The 19,042-nt window shown below is 50.5% G+C and overlaps 1 protein-coding gene across 1 annotated transcript in view; it reads right to left on the reverse strand.

Moving 5' to 3' along the window:
* Nucleotides 1-7,240: 7,240 nt before the first annotated feature.
* The window catches only part of LOC147119594 (uncharacterized), a 120,567-nt gene continuing 108,765 nt past the window's right edge, over nucleotides 7,241-19,042 (reverse strand). The window contains exon 4 of the mRNA XM_085984123.1: nucleotides 7,241-9,495. Within this exon, the coding sequence (XP_085840249.1) occupies nucleotides 8,491-9,495 (1,005 nt within the window). The 3' untranslated portion in view covers nucleotides 7,241-8,490. The remainder of the gene's footprint in view (nucleotides 9,496-19,042) is intronic.

Consider the following 19,042-nt stretch of genomic DNA (forward strand, 5'->3'; position numbering starts at 1 on the left):
ACCCAATTGGTTCACTAATGTCCTTCAGGGAAGGGAACCCGCCACTCAGTCTGGGCCTACACAAGACTCTGGCCTCTATGGGAGGAGAGAGAGTGAGGTGGGAGGGGGAGGGGTGAAGGAGTGACTTTTTACATCTGTAACTCGACTAGAACTTTGATGGAACCTCCCAAACACGTGACCTCCACCACATAGAAGGACAAGGGCAGCAGGTGCATGGGAACACCATCACATCCCAGTTCCCCTCCAAGTCACACACTATCCTGACTTGGGCATATATCACCGTTCCTAAATCGTCGCTGGGTGAAAATCCTGGAACTCCTCACCTAACAGCATTCCGAGAGTACCTTCACCACACGGACTGCAGAGGTTCAAGAAGGCGGCCCAGCATCACCTTCTCAACGGGCAACTGGGGACTGGCAATATCTGCTGGCACTGCTAGTGACACCCACATCGAATGAATTAAAAAATCTGTATATATAAAATGGATTGAAAGCCTCTACAGAAACACTTGTTCCTAAGACGATAATCTTTTACACTGTACGGACAGTGTCTGTTTAGCAACTTAATCTCCCCTAGAATCCACCTCCCTTCACAGTCCCACATTGGAAATTGTTGGGTCCCACTGGGCTCAGAAGTACTGGGGGTTAAACCCAGCAGCTTCTCCCCCCTCTCCACTCCAGCTCAAACTGATGCAACAAGAAAGCCCTACACAGGAGGCCAGGGACCGAGTTCCACATCCACCGCCCACCCTGATGCTAACCGGCTCTGAATTGCTCCCTCTGCTGTATAAATGTAAGTTGTTGTGTTTCTTGTCTGGGGGAGGCGCTGCACCCTGGGGTTAATGGTGCCGGTATCCTGGGCACACGTTCGCTGGCTCTGACTCAGGGCCCGAGACCCACACTCGGTGTTGCTGAGGGATTCCAACCCTGGGACTGTACATGGGGATTCCAAACCTGGGACTGTACATGGGGATTCTAACCCTGGGATTGTACATGGGGATTCCAACCCTGGGACTGTACATGGGGATTCCAACCCTGGGACTGTACATGGGGATTCCAACCCTTGGACTGTACATGGGGATTCCAACCCTGGGACTGTACATGGGGATTCTAACCCTGGGACTGTACATGGGGATTCTAACCCTGGGACTGTACATCAGGATTCTAACCCTGGGACTGTACATGGTGATTCTAACCCTGGGACTGTACATGGGGTTTCTAACCCTGGGACTGTACATGGGGATTCCAGCCCTGGCAATGTACATGGGAATTCTAACCCTGGGACTGTACATGGGGATTCCAACCCTGGGACTGTACATGGGGATTCCAACCCTGGGACTGTACATGGGGATTCCAGCCCTGGCAATGTACATGGGGATTACAACCCTGGAAATGTACATGGGGATTCCAACCCTGGGACTATACATGGGGATTCAAACCCTGGGACTGTTCATGCGGATTCCAAACCTGGGACTGTACATGGGGATTCCAACCCTGGGACTGTACATGGGAATACAACCCTGGGACTGTATATGGGGATTCCAAACCTGGGACTGTACTTGGGGATTCCAACCCTGGGACTGTACATGGGGATTCTAACCCTGGGACTGTACATGGCGATTCCAACCCTGGAACTGTTCATGGGGATTCCAACCCTGGGACTGTACATGGGGATTCCAACCCTGGGACTGTACATGGGGATTCCAACCCTGGGTTTGTACATCGGTATTCTAACCCTGGGGCTGTACATGGGGATTTTAACCCTGGGACTGTACATGGGGATTCCAGCCCTGGGACTGTTCATGGGGATTCCAACCCTGGGACTGTACATGGGGATCCTAACATTGGGAATGTACATGGGGATTCCCACCCTGTGACTGTACATGGGGATTCCAACCTGGGGCTGTACATGAGGATTCTAACCCTGGGACTGTACATGGGGATTCCAACCCTGGGACTCTACATGGGGATTCTAACCCTGGGACTGTATATGCAGATACCAGCCCTGGGACTGTACATGGGGATTCCTACCCTGGGACTGGACATGGGGATACCAGCCCCGGGACTGTACATGGGGATTCCAGCCCTGGGACTGTACATGGGGATTCCAGCCCTGGGACTGTACATGGGGATTCCAACCCTGGGACTGAACATGGGGATTCCAACTTGGGACTGTGCATGGGGATTCCAACCCTGTGACTGTACATGGGGATTCCAACCCTGGGACTGTACATGGGGATTCCAGCCCTGGGACTGTACATGGGGATTTGTTTATGAAGTCTCCCCCCACCCCGCGAACCGTAGCTCATGTCTGCCCGCTCGTCTCATACATCCTGTGTGGAGCCCGTCTGTAACTTGTGCCTCCACTGTTACACGCACCGCACATGCTCCAATGCCAGGCGGTTCCGCGCCTGCGCACTGGCTCCTGTAGTCTGGTTGCAGCACATTCTCCTCCGCGGTGAATGCTGGGTGAAAGCCCCGCCATTGAAAGGCCACATTCGTGAATAGAACAGGATTTACTGGGAATGCATTGAGCACTGAACCATGTTCATTCTGGCCATTAGAGTGTGTTTCTGCTGATCTTAGTAACCCCTATACCTGGGCTGGAGATTAATATTCTGTATAAATATTGAATAAATAGCTTTGTTTCAAACACACAGTGTGTTGAATATTTGATTTCTCCATGATCAGAGGAGACGAATCTTCTGTTATGTTCTGTTACTGACTTTTCCATTTTTGCGCCCTTTCTTACTCTAACTTATATCACTTGTCGCCTAGTTCGCCTTCTACCATACCTATCCCGAAGCTTGTTCAGTTTGAGTACATGGCTTGTGGGTGTCATAGACTGAACTGCAGTGTCTCACTTTACACTCATCTGAAGATCTGGCCAAAGTGGCCATTAACTGGTCCAGGCAGCGGGCGGTTTAGGGGGTCGTTCGGCCCGATTGCCTCCCCCTCTTCCGCGGCCATGTTTGCGCCCGGGTGGCCCTGGAGATGGAGCAGGCGGTGTCCGCCGGCACGCTTGAGGCCTTCCGCGACCAGTGGGCACCACGGGGACTGGAGTGCATCATCACCCCCGACAACCAAATTTCAATTTAATTTATTAAGTTTTCTTTAATGTTTTAAGTTTAGTTAGTTTATTTGGTGTAGTGTGCATCCAGAAGAGTACACTCACCTGAAATTCCTTTGAACCACCCTAGAGAGGACAATCTTGCATAAGGTTTGAAATCCGTTATTTTCTGTATCATTTGTCCATTTTTGGATCCAATTTAATTTAATAGAAATCTCCTCCACACCTGCTGCATGTGATAGCCTTTGAAATGTTTGTAATTGTCATTGCTGATTTTGATGGTCTCGTTGATTCAATCTCTTGTTACTGACATACCTTGCACTATTTCTTTAATCGAGATAATTGTTTCAAATACTTCCTTTATCACCTGATCTAATATGACACAATGTTCGCATTTGCTCTGTGTCAGGCGTCCAATCAAAGTTCAATGCTCGTAGCTCAGGGTCATTGTCCAATTAGGAGATGCTGATAGTGGAGATTAGTCAGGACAATGGGGGAGTGGGGGAGGTGCTACTGTCAGATTGGCCATTTTTCCTTAACAAAGGCAAGACCAATCCCACTGGTCTAATATCATCATTTCAATCCCCTTCCCTCGGGGCCAGAAACATCATTCCCATTTCCTGCATCACATCATAGTCTTTGTCTTGGTTCCTTCAAACCACAGAGAGAGAATCATGGCCCCTGGTAGGTAAAAAAAAGTGCAGATTAAAAAAGGAAAAAAGTGGGACATGTTTGAACATGGCGGAGGAAGAGACAGAGAGGCTGATGGGAAGATGCAGTAACTGGTTCAGCAGGAAAACAGGTGGAAGATTGAATCGAGGCTCTTGCAGCTAAAGCGTGCAATAGTTAAAGTGACCCTGCTACGTGTTAGTTTCGGTGCTCCAAATTTTCTCTGTTGTTCTTCATGAATAAACAAAGGGATTTGAACTAACTTGGCAGGGAGATGGGATACGGAGTGGAGCTATAGTAGGGGGTGATGCACAGCCAAATATAGAGGAAAAAAACAAGTCAGCCGGGAAAGCAGAGCAAATATGTAACGGCACAAGGGTGTATGGCAAGGCTGGATGGCATTTATTTTAATGCAAGGAGTCTTGCGAGTAAGGCAGATGAATTGAAGGTGTTGATGAACACATGAGAGTATAGAAACATAGAAGATAGGAGCAGGAGTAGGCCATTCAGCCCCTCGAGCCTGTTCCGCTATTTAATGAGATCATGGCTGATCATCCAAATTCAGTACCCTGTCCCTGCTTTCTCCCCATATCCCTTGATCCCTTTAGCCTTAAGAAATATATCCAACTCCTTCTTGAATATATTTAATGAATTGGCCTCAGTTGCCTTGTGTGGTAGAGAATTCCACAGGTTCACCACTCTCTGGGTGAAGAAATTCCTCCTCATCTCTGTCCTAAATGGCTTACCCCTTATCCTTAGACTGTGACCCCTGGTTCTGGACTCCCCCGCCATTGGGAACATCCTTCCTGCATCTAGTCTGTCTAGTCCTGTTAGAAATTTATAAGTTTCAATGAGATCCCCTCTCATTCTTCTAAACTCTAGTGAATATAAGCCTAATTGACCCAATCTCTCCTCATACATCATTCCTGCCATCCCAGGTATCAGCCTGGTGAATCTTCGCTGCACTCCCTCCATGGCAAGAACATCCTTCCTCAGGTAAGGCGACCAAAACGGCACACAATACTCAAGGTGTGGTCTCACCAAGGCCCTGTACAACTGCAGCAAGACATCCTTGCTCCTGTACTCGAATCCTCTCGCTGTGAAGGCCAACATACCATTTGCCTTCTTAACTGCCTGCTGCACCTGCATGCTTACCTTCAGCGACTGGTGCACAAGGACACCCAGGTCTCGTTGCACTTCCCCTTCTCCCAATCTATTGCCGTTCAGATAATAATCTGCCTTCCTGTTTTTGCCACCAAAGTGGATAACCTCGCATTTACCCACATTATACTGCATCTGCCATACATCTGCCCAATCACCCAACCTGTCCAAATCATACTGGAGTTTCTCTGCATCCTCCTCACAGCACACACGCCCACCCAGCTTTGTGTCATCTGCAAACTTGGATATATTACATCTAGTTCCCTCGTCTAGATCATTAATATATATTGTGAATAGCTGGGGTCCTAGCACTGATCCCTGCGGTACCCCACTAGTCACTGCCTGCCACTCGGAAAAAGACCTGTTTATTCCAACTCTTTGCTTCCAGTCTGCCAACCAGTTCTCTATCCAAGTCAGTACCTTACCCCCAATCCCATGAGCTTTAACTTTGCACGCTAATCTCTTATGCGGGACCTTATCGAAAGCCTTCTGAAAGTCCAAATACACCACATCCACTGGTTCTCCCTTATCTATTCTACCAGTTACATCCTCAAAAAATGGCTGAGGGGGGACCTGATTGAGGTGTACAAAATTATGAGGGGCATAGATAGGATAGATTGAAAGGAACTTTTCCCCTTAGTAGAGGGGTCAATAACCAGGGGGCATAGTTTCAAGGTAAGGGGCAGGAGGTTTAGAGGGGATTTGAGGAAAATGTTTTCACCCAGAGGGTGGTTGGAATCTGGAACTCACTGCCTGAAAGGGTGGTAGAGGCAGGAACCCTCAACATTCAAGAAGCATTTAGATGAGCACTTGAAACGCCATAGCATACAAGGCTATGGACCAAGTGCTGGAAAATGTGATTAAAATAGACAGGGCTTGATGGCCGGCGCGGACACGATGGGCCGAAGGGCCTCTTTCCGTGCTGTATAACTCTATGACTCTTCCCTCGATGTTGTCCAGTCCCTTCTGTACCACATTCATCACAAATGTCACACAGAGGCTACACACGATGCCTCGAGTAAGGCCTTGATTCTGGTTCGCCTCATTGTTTGACAATAATCTGTTTAATTGCCTCTTCATTACCCCATCGTGTTCCCCCATACTTTCTATAACTATTCTGTTTACTCCTGCTAACCTTGCCGAGGCTCCTATTCCCAGCGATCCTGTCAGCTCTCCCGTTCATTGCGATTTAATCAGATTCTCCTTCTGTTCCCCATCTTCCTCATCCCTTGGTTCCTGTTTTCTATTCTTTACTAACACATCCTTCACTAATTCTCCGACCATGTTGTCTATTAATTGCGAATCTCTCCCTTCACATAATCTAGTTGACAGATTCAAGCTCATGTTTAACACTTTTGACTTCAATTAACAATTTCAAAACGTACATTATAAAATACATTTCCTGATTCAATTACTTCGAGTCCATATAATCAATTTTAATTTCACAAACAAATTATGCCCAGACTTTGTAATTTTACAAAGAAGACAAAAGTAACAATTGTGTTTGGATGCGAGTCATTTATCCTCCCCTTCGAGCAATGTGTCTTGGAAAATAGGATTACACAGGATATACGGCACAGAAACACACCATTCGGCCCAACCAGTCCATGCCGGCGTTTATGCTCCACTCGAGCCTCTTCCCGTCTTTCCCCATCTAACTCTATCAGCATAACCCTCTATTCCCTTCTCCCTCATAGGCTTGTCTAGCCTCCCCTTAAATGTATCTATACTATTCACCTCAACCACTCCCTGTGGTAGTGAGTTCCACATTCTCACCACTCTCTGGGTAAAGAAGTTTCTCCTGAATTCCCTATTTGATTTCTTGGTGACTATCTTATATTGATGGCCTCTAGTTATGCTCTTCCCCACAAGTGGAAACGCTCTCTCTGTATCTACTCTATCAAAACCTTTCATCATTTTAAAGACCTCTATTAGGTCACCACTCAGCCTTTTTTCAAGAGAAAAGAGACCCAGCCTGTCCATCCTTTCCTGACAGGTATACCCTCTCATTTCTGGTATCATCCTTGTAAATCTTCTCTGCACCCTCTCCAGTGCCTCTATATCCTTTTTATAATATGGCGACCAGAATTGTACGCAGTGCTCCAAGTGTGGTCTAACTAAGGTTCGATACAAGTTTAGCATAACTTCACTACTTTTCCATTCTATAACAATTCAATTCTATAACAATCGATCCCAATAATTTAACCCAATAGGTTAAAGTCTTAAGTCCAATTTTGTCAGCATGCTGCGACATTCGATGTCTGCCGATAACGGGAGATAAATTCTTAAAACTGCTGGATCTCTTGCTCTGCCATCAACCTCTTATCAAACTGGAGCTGGCATTGCCTAATATGGTCGTCTCTGGCTACTGCACAGTCCAGAGACACAAGTCTGCATTTTCTTCAACACACATCAACAACGTTAGAAGCAGTAAAAACACTGGCCTTCCTGGGGCAGCACAAACCACTAGTCTCCAGACTTTTCTTATCCCAACATCATATTTCTGATCGAAATATTCTGTGATGAAAATATCCAAGGCCAGTTGGTTGCAAACACCAGCTGTTGCTCAGTGAAATCTCTCTCTCTCTCTAATGATACCAACCACATTTTCCCCGATATCGAATGAACTAAACATGAACACCTTTCAGAAGTTGAATTAACCGAGGTCCATATGTCAACACCCCTCTCATCTTCCATTCACTTCAATTGAAAGGAAACCGACAGATTGGACCAGTCAGGATTTGAAAGATATTTACAACAGATTCTAGATGTTCTTAGAGTTGGGATCTTTCTCTACTCTGTCCACTCGAGGAGTTAGATAACAGACTTTCTCCTGTGAATATAGAGCTGGGGTATTGGGCCGTGATGTGTTCATTTGTTCTTCTTGTTGACTCTAAACCTTTGCCAATTATTTGATGTGATCTGTTTACTTGTTCGTCTGTTTTGAAATACACTTACTGAGTGGATTCAAATTTAAATTGAAAGCAGGTTTGCAGGCGTGATGCTCTATTCACACATCGAAGGTGAGAGAGATGCTGTGGGACACACGCTAAGTCCAGTAGCTGAACGTGATTAACAGACTGGGTTTTGTGTTTAGTGATCCCGGGCGTGTTACCAAGACCTTCCCTGAATACCAAGGCTAGGAAAGGCACTCTGGAAAGTATGGGGAGCTGGGACTTGTCCATGTGAGTAACCGAAGATATGAGAACTGAAATAATCTCGAGTTAGAAAGGAGAAAAAGCCCAAAAATGGAGCAGTCAGTAACAGGACATCAAATAGTCTCCTCTTATCTTGGAGACTTCAAATATCGACACACTGTGTGACTTGATATATCACAATATTAAACTGCAGCCGAGTTATAGGGTTTATTAACATCAGCAGAAAGAAACTCCACCTGTCAGAATGAAGACGGTTCAGTCTGGGATGCAATTAATAGCAGCAATAACAGCAGAATCCAACCCCAGCAGTCACTTGTGAACTCTCTGAAGTCTCAGCAGGTCGGATGACCGAATGAAGCCCTTCCCACACTCAGACCAGGTGAATGGCCTCTCCCCAGTGTGAACTCGCTGGTGTTTCAGCAGGCTGGATGAATCAGTGAATCCCTTCCCACACAGAGCAAGTCAACAGTTTCCCCACTGTGTGAAGTTGCTGGTGAGTTACAAGCTGGAATGACTCAGTAAATCCCTTCCCACACACAGAGCAGGTGAAGGGCCTCTCCCTGGTGTGAACTTGCTGGTGTTTCAGCAGCCTGGATGATGAAGGGAATCCCTTCCCACACAGGGAGCAGGTGAACGGCCTCTCCCCAGTGTGAACTCGGTGGTGTATCAGCAAGTCGGATGATCGAGTGAATCCCTTCCCACACTCAGAGCAGATGAATGGCCTCTCCCCAGTGTGAACTCGCTGGTGTGTCAGCAGGGTGGATGACTGAATGAATCCCTTCCCACACACGGAGCAGGTGAATGGTCTCTCCCCAGTGTGAACTCGCTGGTGTATCAGCAGGTCAGATGACCGAGTGAATCGCTTCACACACACGGAGCAGGTGAACGCTCTCTCCCCAGTGTGAACTCGCTCATGTTTCAGCAGGTTGGATGACTGACTGAATTCCTTTCCACACATGGAGCAGGTGAACGGTCTCTCCCCAGTGTGAACTCGCTGGTGTATCAGCAGGCTGGATAATGAAGGGAATCCCTTCCCACACTCAGAGCAGGTGAACGGTCTCTCCCGAGTGTGAATTCGCTGGTGCTTCAGCAAGTGGGATGACGAAGGGAATCCCTTCCCACATTCAGAGCAGGTGAACGGTCTCTCCCCAGTGTGAACTTGCTGGTGTATCAGCAGGTCGGATGACTGAGTGAATCCCTTCCCACACATCGAGCAGGTGAATGGTCTCTCCCCAGTGTGAACTCGTTGATGTTTCAGCAGGGTGGATGACCGAGTGAATCCCTTCCCACACTCGGAGCAGGTGAACGGCCTCTCCCCAGTGTGAGTGCGATGATGAATTTCCAGTTCAGATGGGTAATTGAATCCCTTCCCACAATCCCCACATTTCCACGGTTTCTCCGTGGTGCGGGCGTCCTTGTATCTTTCCAGGTTGGACGATCAGTTGAAGCCTCGTCACACGCAGAACACGTGTACGGTTTCTCCCCGCTGTGAATGAGATGTTTTTTCAGACTGTGTAACTGGTTAAAGCTCTTTCCACAGTCAGTGCACTGGAACACTCTCACTCGGGTGTGTGTGTCTCGATGCTTTTCCAGTCACACTGATCTTTGAAATCTTTCCCCACAGACAGAACAGACAAACATTTCTCCTTCCACATTCAAAGGCCGATGATATTCAGGTCCTGAGTAAACGAGTGACTGTCAGATTTTGACATAATGTTTGGCTTGAGTTTCCCATCTTCAAATCCTCCCCTTCTAATACCCTGTAAAAGGAGTTTACAAAACTCATTACATTAAGTATAGGACAGAAATTCAGAACAGACAATTTTAGTTTCTATGGAACATTCTTTCCTCTCTTCTTCCTCCGAAGCTGTAAATCCCTGTCCCACATATTGTCCCTCCTCCCTGTGCTAAAATCCAAACACATTGCACGTCTCAAGATAGTTTGTCCTTCGCTCCCAGTTTTCAGTATGATCACTGGCTGTATTCAGTTCTACACTCACTGGTTCTCCTCCCCCGAAGGTGCTGACTCTGGCTGGGTTCAGTTCACTCACTGGTTCCCCTCCCTCTCCTCTCCCAAAGGTGCTGACTCTGGCTGGGTTCAGTTCTACACTCACTGGTTCCCCTCCCTCTCCTCCACTAAAGGTGCTGACTCTGGCTGGGTGCAGTTCTACACTAACTGGTTCCCCTCCCTCTCCTTGCCTGAAGGTGCTGACTCTGGCTGGGTTCAGTTCTACACTCACTGGTTCCCCTCCCTCTCCTTCCCTGAAGGTGCTGACTCTGGCTGGGTTCAGTTCTACTCACTGGTTCTCTTCCCCTGAAGGTGCTGACACTGGCTGGGTCCACACTCACTTGGATCGAGACCCCGCCCATTCTTGGGTCCTATACAACGATGGCCGCTCGAACCAAGATGGCGGAGAACAAAGACGTTGCCTTCCTTTACAAAGATGGCCACCCTTAGCCTTGGCCTGTTCCCGGGAAAAAACACCGAAACTGCAAACGCGGAACCTGTCGGTTCTCATTCGGGGCTTGTGGCCGACATTAGGTGTTTATGAAGCTCACCCGCCGGGTGCGTTACCTCCCTGCGCCCCGCTGATTCGTAATCAGCGCAAAAACCGCGTCCCCCAACCCGGCCCGCTCCCGGCACTCGCCTGGCGCTGATCACAGTGACACTGCGCATGCTCTAAATATAGGCGGGCACTGCACCTGCGCACTGGGCTCCTCCAGTGTGAATCGGGCAGTCTCCTCCGCGGGGCATAGAAGGTAGGAGCAGGAGTAGGCCATTCGGCCCACCATTGAGAGCCCCGATGTGAATGGAGAATGAGTTTCTGTGATCCCATTGAGAGAAAATTCATCAATAATTCACACAGAAACCGAAGTGCACGGGCACTCTGCCATGGTTCAGTCCTGGATGTGATTAATAACAGAATCCAAACCCCTGCAATCACATGTGAACTCACTGGAGTCTCAGCAGGTGGGGTGAATTTCTTTCCTGACACAGGATATTGAAACAGCCTCTCTCCAGTATCAATGCGCTGCTTTGAGCTTTGAAAGCTTCTCACAGTCAGAGTATATAAAGCAACTATACAAAGTTCTGACGAAGGGTCACAGACCTGAAACATTAACTCTGTTTCTCTCTCCACAGCTGCCGCCTGGCCTGCTGAGTGTTTCCAGCATTTTTTGTTGTTACATAAAGTAACTGTTCTCAATTTGGACACTCTGGCGTCTCAACAGTTGGGACAATGGAGCAAATTGCTTCCAACATGTGAAGTATCAAAACGGTCTCACATACAGAGCAGCAAACATATTCTCCCCATTACAAACATGCTGGTGTGTCAGTAAGTGAGATGACCGAGTGAATCTCCTTCCATGCTCAGCAGGTGAATGACCTCTCTACAGTGTGAATGCACTGGTGTGGCCGGAGGTTGGATGACCGAGCGAATCTCTTCCCACAGTCAGAACATTTAAACGGTCTCTCACCAGTGTGAACTCGCTGGTGTATCAATGAATCATGCACCATGAAACTGAGTGAATCCCTTCCCACAAATGGAGCAGGGAAATGGCCTCTCTCCAGTGTTTAGCATGTTGCTGATTCATCAGATTCTCAGGGATTTTAAAGTTTTTCCCACAGTCAGAATATTTAAACAGTCTCTCATCAATATGAACAAGCGGATGTGTCAGCAGGTTGGATGTCTGACTGAATCCACCACACGAAGCAGGAGAACGGACTGTCCCCTGTGTGACTGCGCCGGTGAACGTCCGACCTAGACGGGGAAGTGAACCACTTCCCACTGTCCCCACCTTTACCCAGTTTCTCCTCAGTTTGACGGTACACGTGCCTCACCGGCAGAATCCACGTCCACACATGGAACATGTGTGCGGTTTGTCGGCGCTGCGATCGCTGCTGTCTCCTACCATGGGCAAAGACCAATGACAGAAAAAAATGGCGGCGCGCACGGACGCAGCGGCTTTGTCTCTCCCGAGACTGAGCGTTTTCACCCTCCTTCTGAGTCTCTTCTGGACTCTGCTGATATGGGAATTGAGGGCAGACCTACCGTACAGCCGGCAGACGCTCCTAGACATAGTGGCCGACTACGTGCGGCTCACACTCGGTGACATCGATCTGCCTCCCGACATCGCCCGACCCCCGGGACCAGCGTGGCATCCTTCCCCAGCCGGAAGTCAGCGAAGACCGCGCAGGGAACGCAAGCAGAAGTGGGGTAAGAGGGCCGGTATCCAAAACAGGCTGAAGAGGGCCCCACACAAACCCTCCCTCCCAAGTATTTTCCTGGCCAACGTCAGGTCACTAGAAAATAAAATGGATGAGATCAAACTTGATCTCTCCTCACAGGAAAGGACAAAGGAATGCTGCGCCATGATCTTCACAGAGACCTGGCTGAACAATGGCATCCCTGACACCACCATCCAACTAGAAGGATGCACGGTCTTCCGCGCCGACAGAACTGCAGACTCCGGTAAGAGCAAGGGAGGCGGTTTGTGCATTTACACCAACAATGCCTGGTGCACTAACACGGACATAATCGATAGATCCTGCTCGGCTGATTTGGAATTCCTCATGGTAAGGTGCAGACCCTTCTACCTGCCTCGGGAATTCACGGCTGTTATCATCACTGCGGTCTACATCCCACCACACGCTAATGCCAAACTAGCACTGAAGGACCTCTACAGGGCCATCAGCGAACAACAAACTGCGCACCCAGACGGAGCTTTTATCATCGCGGGGGACTTCAATCACATAAACCTAAAAACTGTACTACCGAAATTCCACCAGAATGTTTCCTGCCCCACAAGAGGGGAGAACACACTGGATCAAGTCTACACGAGCATTGTAGATGCTTATAAGGCCATTCCCTGCCCCCACCTTGGGAAGTCGGACCACCTCTCCCTGTTTCTAGCCCCGGCATACAAACCGCTCATCAAAAGAGGGAGAACATCAGTGAGAGCAGTGAAAGTATGGCCAGAGGGGGCAATATCGGAGCTTCAGGATTGCTTCAAACGCACAGATTGGGGCATGTTTGCCCACAATGACATCAAGGAATACGCATCCACAGTGCTATTCTACATCAACAGCTGCGTCGAGGTCGTCACGACCCATAAAAATATCAGGACATACCCCAACCAGAAACCCTGGATGAACGGAGAGGTACGCTCACTGTTGAAAGCACGCGACGCAGCATTTAAATCTGGCGACGCGGCGGCTTACAGTGCAGCTAGGACCAACCTAAAAAAGGGTATCAGGACTGCCAAAAGGAAACAGACACTGCGGATAGAGGATCACTTCCACAACAACTCGGACCCCCGGCGCATGTGGCAAGGCATCCAGTCCATCACTGACTACAAGAGCAAAAACACCAGCCCCCCGGTTAGCGATGCCTCCCTTCCAGAGGAGCTTAACAACTTCTACGCTCGCTTCGACAGGGACAATAGGGAGCCGGCTACCAAAGCCTTGCCACCCCCGGAAGACCAGGTGCTCACTCTGTCGACCTCCGACGTAAGGGGTGTTCTACGCGGAGTGAACACACGAAAGGCTGCTGGAACCAGATAGCATCCTGGACGGGTACTCAAGGAATGTGCTGATCAGCTGGCTGATGTCTTCACCGCCATCTTCAATCAGTCATTGGCCCAGGCAGTAGTCCCTACATGCTTCAAGACCGCTACCATTATTCCTGTGCCAAAACAAACGGCTGTGACGTGCCTGAACGACTATCGACCTGTCGCACTCACACCCATCATAATGAAGTGTTTCGAGAGACTGGTCTTAGCCCACATCAAAGCCAGTGTTCCCGCCTCTCTTGACCAACACCAGTTTGCCTATCGTGCAAACAGATCAACGGAGGATGCAATCACAACTGCTCTACACTCGGCACTGAATCACCTAGATGGTAAGGAGACCCACATCAGAATGCTGTTCATAGACTACAGCTCAGCATTCAACACTATCGTCCCCAACAAGCTGGCCACCAAACTCCAAACTCTTGGCCTGAACACTTCCCTCTGCAACTGGACCCTGGACTTCCTAACAAACAGACCCCAGTCTGTCAAATTAGGTAACCACACCTCCCCCCCCCCGACCCTGAACACGGGGGCCCCACAAGGATGTGTGCTGAGCCCCCTCCTCTACTCCCTCTTCACCCATGACTGTGTGGCTGTTCATGGTTCCAACACCATCATCAAGTTTGCGGATGACACCACGGTAGTAGGCCAGATCACCAACAACGATGAGTCAGCCTACAGGGAGGAGGTCCAGCATCTCGTGAAGTGGTGCGCCGATAACAACCTGGTCCTTAACATCAAGAAAACCAAAGAAATCATTGTGGACTTCAGGAAGTCCAAAGGCGGAAGTCACACCCCCATCCACATCAATGGGGCTGTGGTGGAAAGGGTGGACAGCTTTAAGTTCCTCGGAGTCCACATCACGGAAGACCTCTCCTGGTCCCTCAATACCTCCTCTCTGGTGAAGAAGGCCCAGCAGTGCCTATATTTCCTAAGGAGGCTGAAGGGATGTAACCTGTCACCCCTGATCCTCTCTAACTTTTACCGCTGCACTAGAGAGAGCATCCTGACAAACTGTATCACAGTATGGTATGGCAGCTGTAGCTACTATGACCGGAAAGCCCTGCAGCGGGTAGTCAAAACTGCCCAATGCATTACCGGCACCCGGCTACCGACCATAGAGCACATATACCAGAAACGCTGTCTACGGAGGTCACGGTCCATCATCAAAGGCCCTACCCACCCCAGCCACAGTCTGTTCGCCCTCCTGCCATCTGGGAGACGCTACAGATGCATTCGCACCCGAACGACCAGATTTAGGAACAGCTTCTTTCCCAGGGCTGTCATCCTACTGAACTCCACAAACAAACTCTAAAGCCTGCACATCTGCCAATGCACTTTATTATGGTTATGTTATGTTAATATACTACAAGCCAAATGTATGTTGAATGTTTAAATCTCTTAATCCAAATGTACACTCTCGGGAGCCGCAAGCCTACATTTCGTTGCAGTGCACTTGTGCACTAACAATGACAATAAAAGTTGATTTGATTTGATTTGATTTTGATTTATGATGTTCAGGTCCTGATTAATGGAGCGACTCTGTCAGATCATGACCTGATATTTGGTTTGAGCTTCCTGTCTGTAAATGCTCCACATCTCACACCCTATAAACGGAGTGTAGAAAGGGGTAAGAGGGAGAATGTTGTCTCATGTCCCCCTTTCCCAGCCCAGGGCCAGTGAAGCTGATTTTCAGGCCCAGCTGCTGCCCAGCTTGGTTGAAATACCCACAAGCCCCCGCGCTCCGGCTGGCACTACGCATGCGCTACATTGCCCCGCCCACTCCCTGGCCCGCGCATGCTCAGTGCACCCGCTCGGGAGCCCGCCGCATGAGAGCCCGGATAACCGGGGGAAAGTGAGTTTTATGAGTTTTCTTTTAATATACCGCGGAGAGAAGCGCGGGCGGGCATATAAATCAAGATGAGATCCAACCCCGAGCGTCCGAAGGTTCCCTCCCACCCCCGGCACCGAGCGGTCGCATCGAGCGGCCGCAGACCGACTGAACCACGTGACAAATCACACCGCCATGACTGACATGAGCTCTGACCAATAGGAAGAGAGTGGGCGGGGCCTGGAGGACTGAGGCGGCGGCGGGTCCTCCAACCAATCGCGGTGCCCGAGGGGCGGGGCTTCCGCCGCCTGCTCAGGCAGGTTGGAGCAGATGGAACTGGACTCTGCACTGGGCTTCACTCTGGCATGGAGCAGAGCAGAGGGAACTGGACTCTGCACTGGGCTTTACTCTGGCAGGTTGGAGCAGAGCAGAGGGAACTGGACTCTGCACTGGGCTTCACTCTGGCAGGTTGGAGCAGAGCAGAGGAAACTGGGTCTGCACTGGGCTTCACTCTGGCAGGTTGGAGCAGAGCAGAGGAAACTGGGTCTGCACTGGGCTTCACTCTGGCAGGTTGCAGCAGAGGGTACTGGGCTCTGCACTGGGCTTCACTCTGGTATGTTGGAGCAGAGGGAACTGGACTCTGCACTGAGCTTCACTTTGGCATGGAGCAGAGCAGAGGGAACTGGACTCTGCACTGAGCTTCACTTTGGCATGGAGCAGAGCAGAGGGAACTGGACTCTGCACTGGGATTCACTCTGGCATGGAGCAGAGCAGAGGGAACTGGACTCTGCATTGGGCTTCACTCTGATGTTGAAGCAGAGCAGAGCAAACTGGGCTCTGCACTGGGCTTCACTCTGGCATGGAGCGGAGCAGAGGGAACTGGACTCTGCACTGGGATTCACTCTGGCATGGAGCAGAGCAGAGGGAACTGGACTCCGCGGCGGGCCTCACTCCGCGCCGGGCCTCACTCAGCGCCGGGCCTCACTCCGCGGCGGGCCTCCCACCGCGCCGGGCCTCACTCTGCGCCGGGCCTCCCTCCGCGCCGGGCCACCCTCCGCGCCGGGCCTCACTCCGCGCCGGGCCGTACCCCGCAATGGGCTTCACTCCCTCAGCACTGCACTGGAGTGGCAGCCTAGAGTTTTGTGCTCAAGCCTCTGGAGTGGGACTTCCACCCACAACTCTCTGACTCAGAGGCGAGAGTGCTGCCCCTTGAGCCATGTCTGACACTCTGTATCTAACCCGTGCTGTAATTTGCCCTGGGAGTGTTTGAATCATAGAAAAATTACAACAGAGAAGGAGGCCATTCAGCCCATCTTGTCTGTGCCAGCTGACAGAGCTATCCTCCCTAATCCCACTTTCCAGCACTTGGTCCGTAGCCTTGTAGGTTACGACACTTCAAGTGCATATCCAAGTACTTTTTAAATGTGATGAGGATCTCTGCCTCCACCACCCTTTCAGGCAGTGAGTTCCAGAGTCCCACCACCCTCTGGGTGAAATTTTTTTCCTCACCTCCCCTCTAATCCTTCTACCAATTACTTTAAATCTATGCCCCCTGGTTCTTGACCCCTCTGCTAAAGGAAATAGGTCCTTCCTATCCACTCTATCTAGGCCCCTCATAATTTTATACATGATGCGCTATCAATTACTCATAAAAGACTGAGAGTTAGAAGAGTAACCAAAGGCTTTTATTAACAACAGAATGGAGGTCTGCCTCGAGTGGTCGACCGGTCCAGGATACAAGGGCTGGGGAGCAGTCACCTTTATACTAGGACCTGTGGGAGGAGTCAGCCGAGGCATGTCCAGGCATGTACACAGTGGAATACAAACAGGACAAACAGGAATACAAACAGTGGTTTACCACATTCACCCCTTGTTTAAAATTGTGTCGGGCGGGGTGAAGTGTATTAAAAGTTAGTGTATTGGAGTCTCTCCGGAGGTCTTGTCTGCCGCTGTGACCTGCGTGGCGACGGCAGGGGTAGTGAAGTTTCCGGCGTCGAGTCCAGCGTAGGCTGTGGCACAGGCGTGTCGTCCTCGTAGATGTCGAGCGGGTCGCGGGGCCCAGGCCTGCCGTCTGCTGGGGCTGGATATCGGATCGTGGGGGGGGGTGGTAGTGGGTAGTGGGTTACTGCGGCCCCCGAGGGTGCAAGGTCTCTTATGGAGACTGTGTCCTCCCGCCCGTCCGGGTATGCGATGTAAGCATACTGGGGGTTGGCGTGGAGGAGGTCGACCCTCTCGACCAGGGGGTCCGTTTTATGGGTCCTCACGTGTCTTCTCAGTAGGACCGGCCCTGGGGACGTCAGCCATGGCGGTGGCGATGTCCCCGATGTGGACTTCCTTGGGAAGACAAACATTTTCTCATGAGGGGTGGCGTTAGTGGCAGTGCAGAGCAGTGACCGAATAGAGTGGAGCGCATCGGGGAGCACATCCTGCCAGCGGGAGGTTGGAAGGCCCCTAGACTTTAAGGCTAGCAGGACGGCCTTCCAAACTGTCGCATTTTCTCTTTCCACCTGTCCGTTCCCCCGGGGGTTGTAACTGGTGGTCCTGCTTGTGGCAATACCCCTAGTTAGCAGGTACTGACGGAGTTCGTCGCTCATAAACGATGAGCCCCGGTCGCTATGGATATAGCTGGGGAAGCCGAACAGGGTGAAGAGGTTGTTCAGACATTTAATGACCGTGGCACTGGTCATGTCCGGGCAGGGGAAGGCGAACGGGAAACGGGAGTACTCATCAATAATATTGAGGAAGTACACATTGCGGTCGGAGGAGGGGAGAGGCCCTTTAAAATCGACGCTCAGGCGCTCGAAGGGGCGAGTGGCTTTTATCAGGTGGGCCCTGTCTGGTCTATAAAAGTGCGGTTTGCACTCAGCGCAGACTTGGCAGTTCCTGGTCATGGTCCTGACCTCCTCAATAGAGTAAGGCAGGTTGCGGGCCTTGATGAAGTGGAAGAACCTGGTGACCCCCGGGTGGCAGAGGTCATTGTGGAGGGCCCGCAGTCTATCGATCTGCGCGCTGGCGCAGGTGCCACGCGATAGCGCATCCGGGGGTTCATTTAGCTTCCCGGGCCGGTACAAGATCTCGTAGTTGTAGGTGGAAAGTTCGATTCTCCACCTCAAGATCTTGTCATTTTTGATTTTGCCCCTCTGCTTGTTGTTAAACATAAAAGCAACTGAACGCTGGTCAGTGAGCAGGGTAAATCGTTTTCCGGCCAGGTAGTGCCTCCAATGATGCACAGCCTCCACAATCGCCTGGGCCTCCTTCTCAACAGCGGAGTGTCTGGTCTCCGGGCCTTGGAGGGTTCGTGAAAAGAAGGCCACGGGTCTCCCCGCCTGATTGAGGGTAGCGGCCAGGGCAAAGTCAGACGCGTCGCTTTCCACCTGGAAGGGGATGGATTCGTCCACTGCGTGCATGGTGGCTTTGGCAATGTCCTCCTTGATACGGTGGAAGGCTAAGCGGGCCTCTGCCGTCAAGGGAAAAGAGGTGGACTTGATCAGCGGACGGGCCTTGTCCGCATAGTAGGGGACCCACTGGGCGTAATAGGAGAAAAACCCTAGGCACCTCTTCAGGGCCTTGAGGCAGTGGGGCA

The sequence above is a fragment of the Somniosus microcephalus genome, chromosome 4 (genome assembly GCF_052327205.1).
Source record: "Somniosus microcephalus isolate GS21.2 chromosome 4, FLI_Smic_1.0, whole genome shotgun sequence".
Classification (NCBI taxonomy): Eukaryota; Metazoa; Chordata; class Chondrichthyes; order Squaliformes; family Somniosidae; genus Somniosus; species Somniosus microcephalus.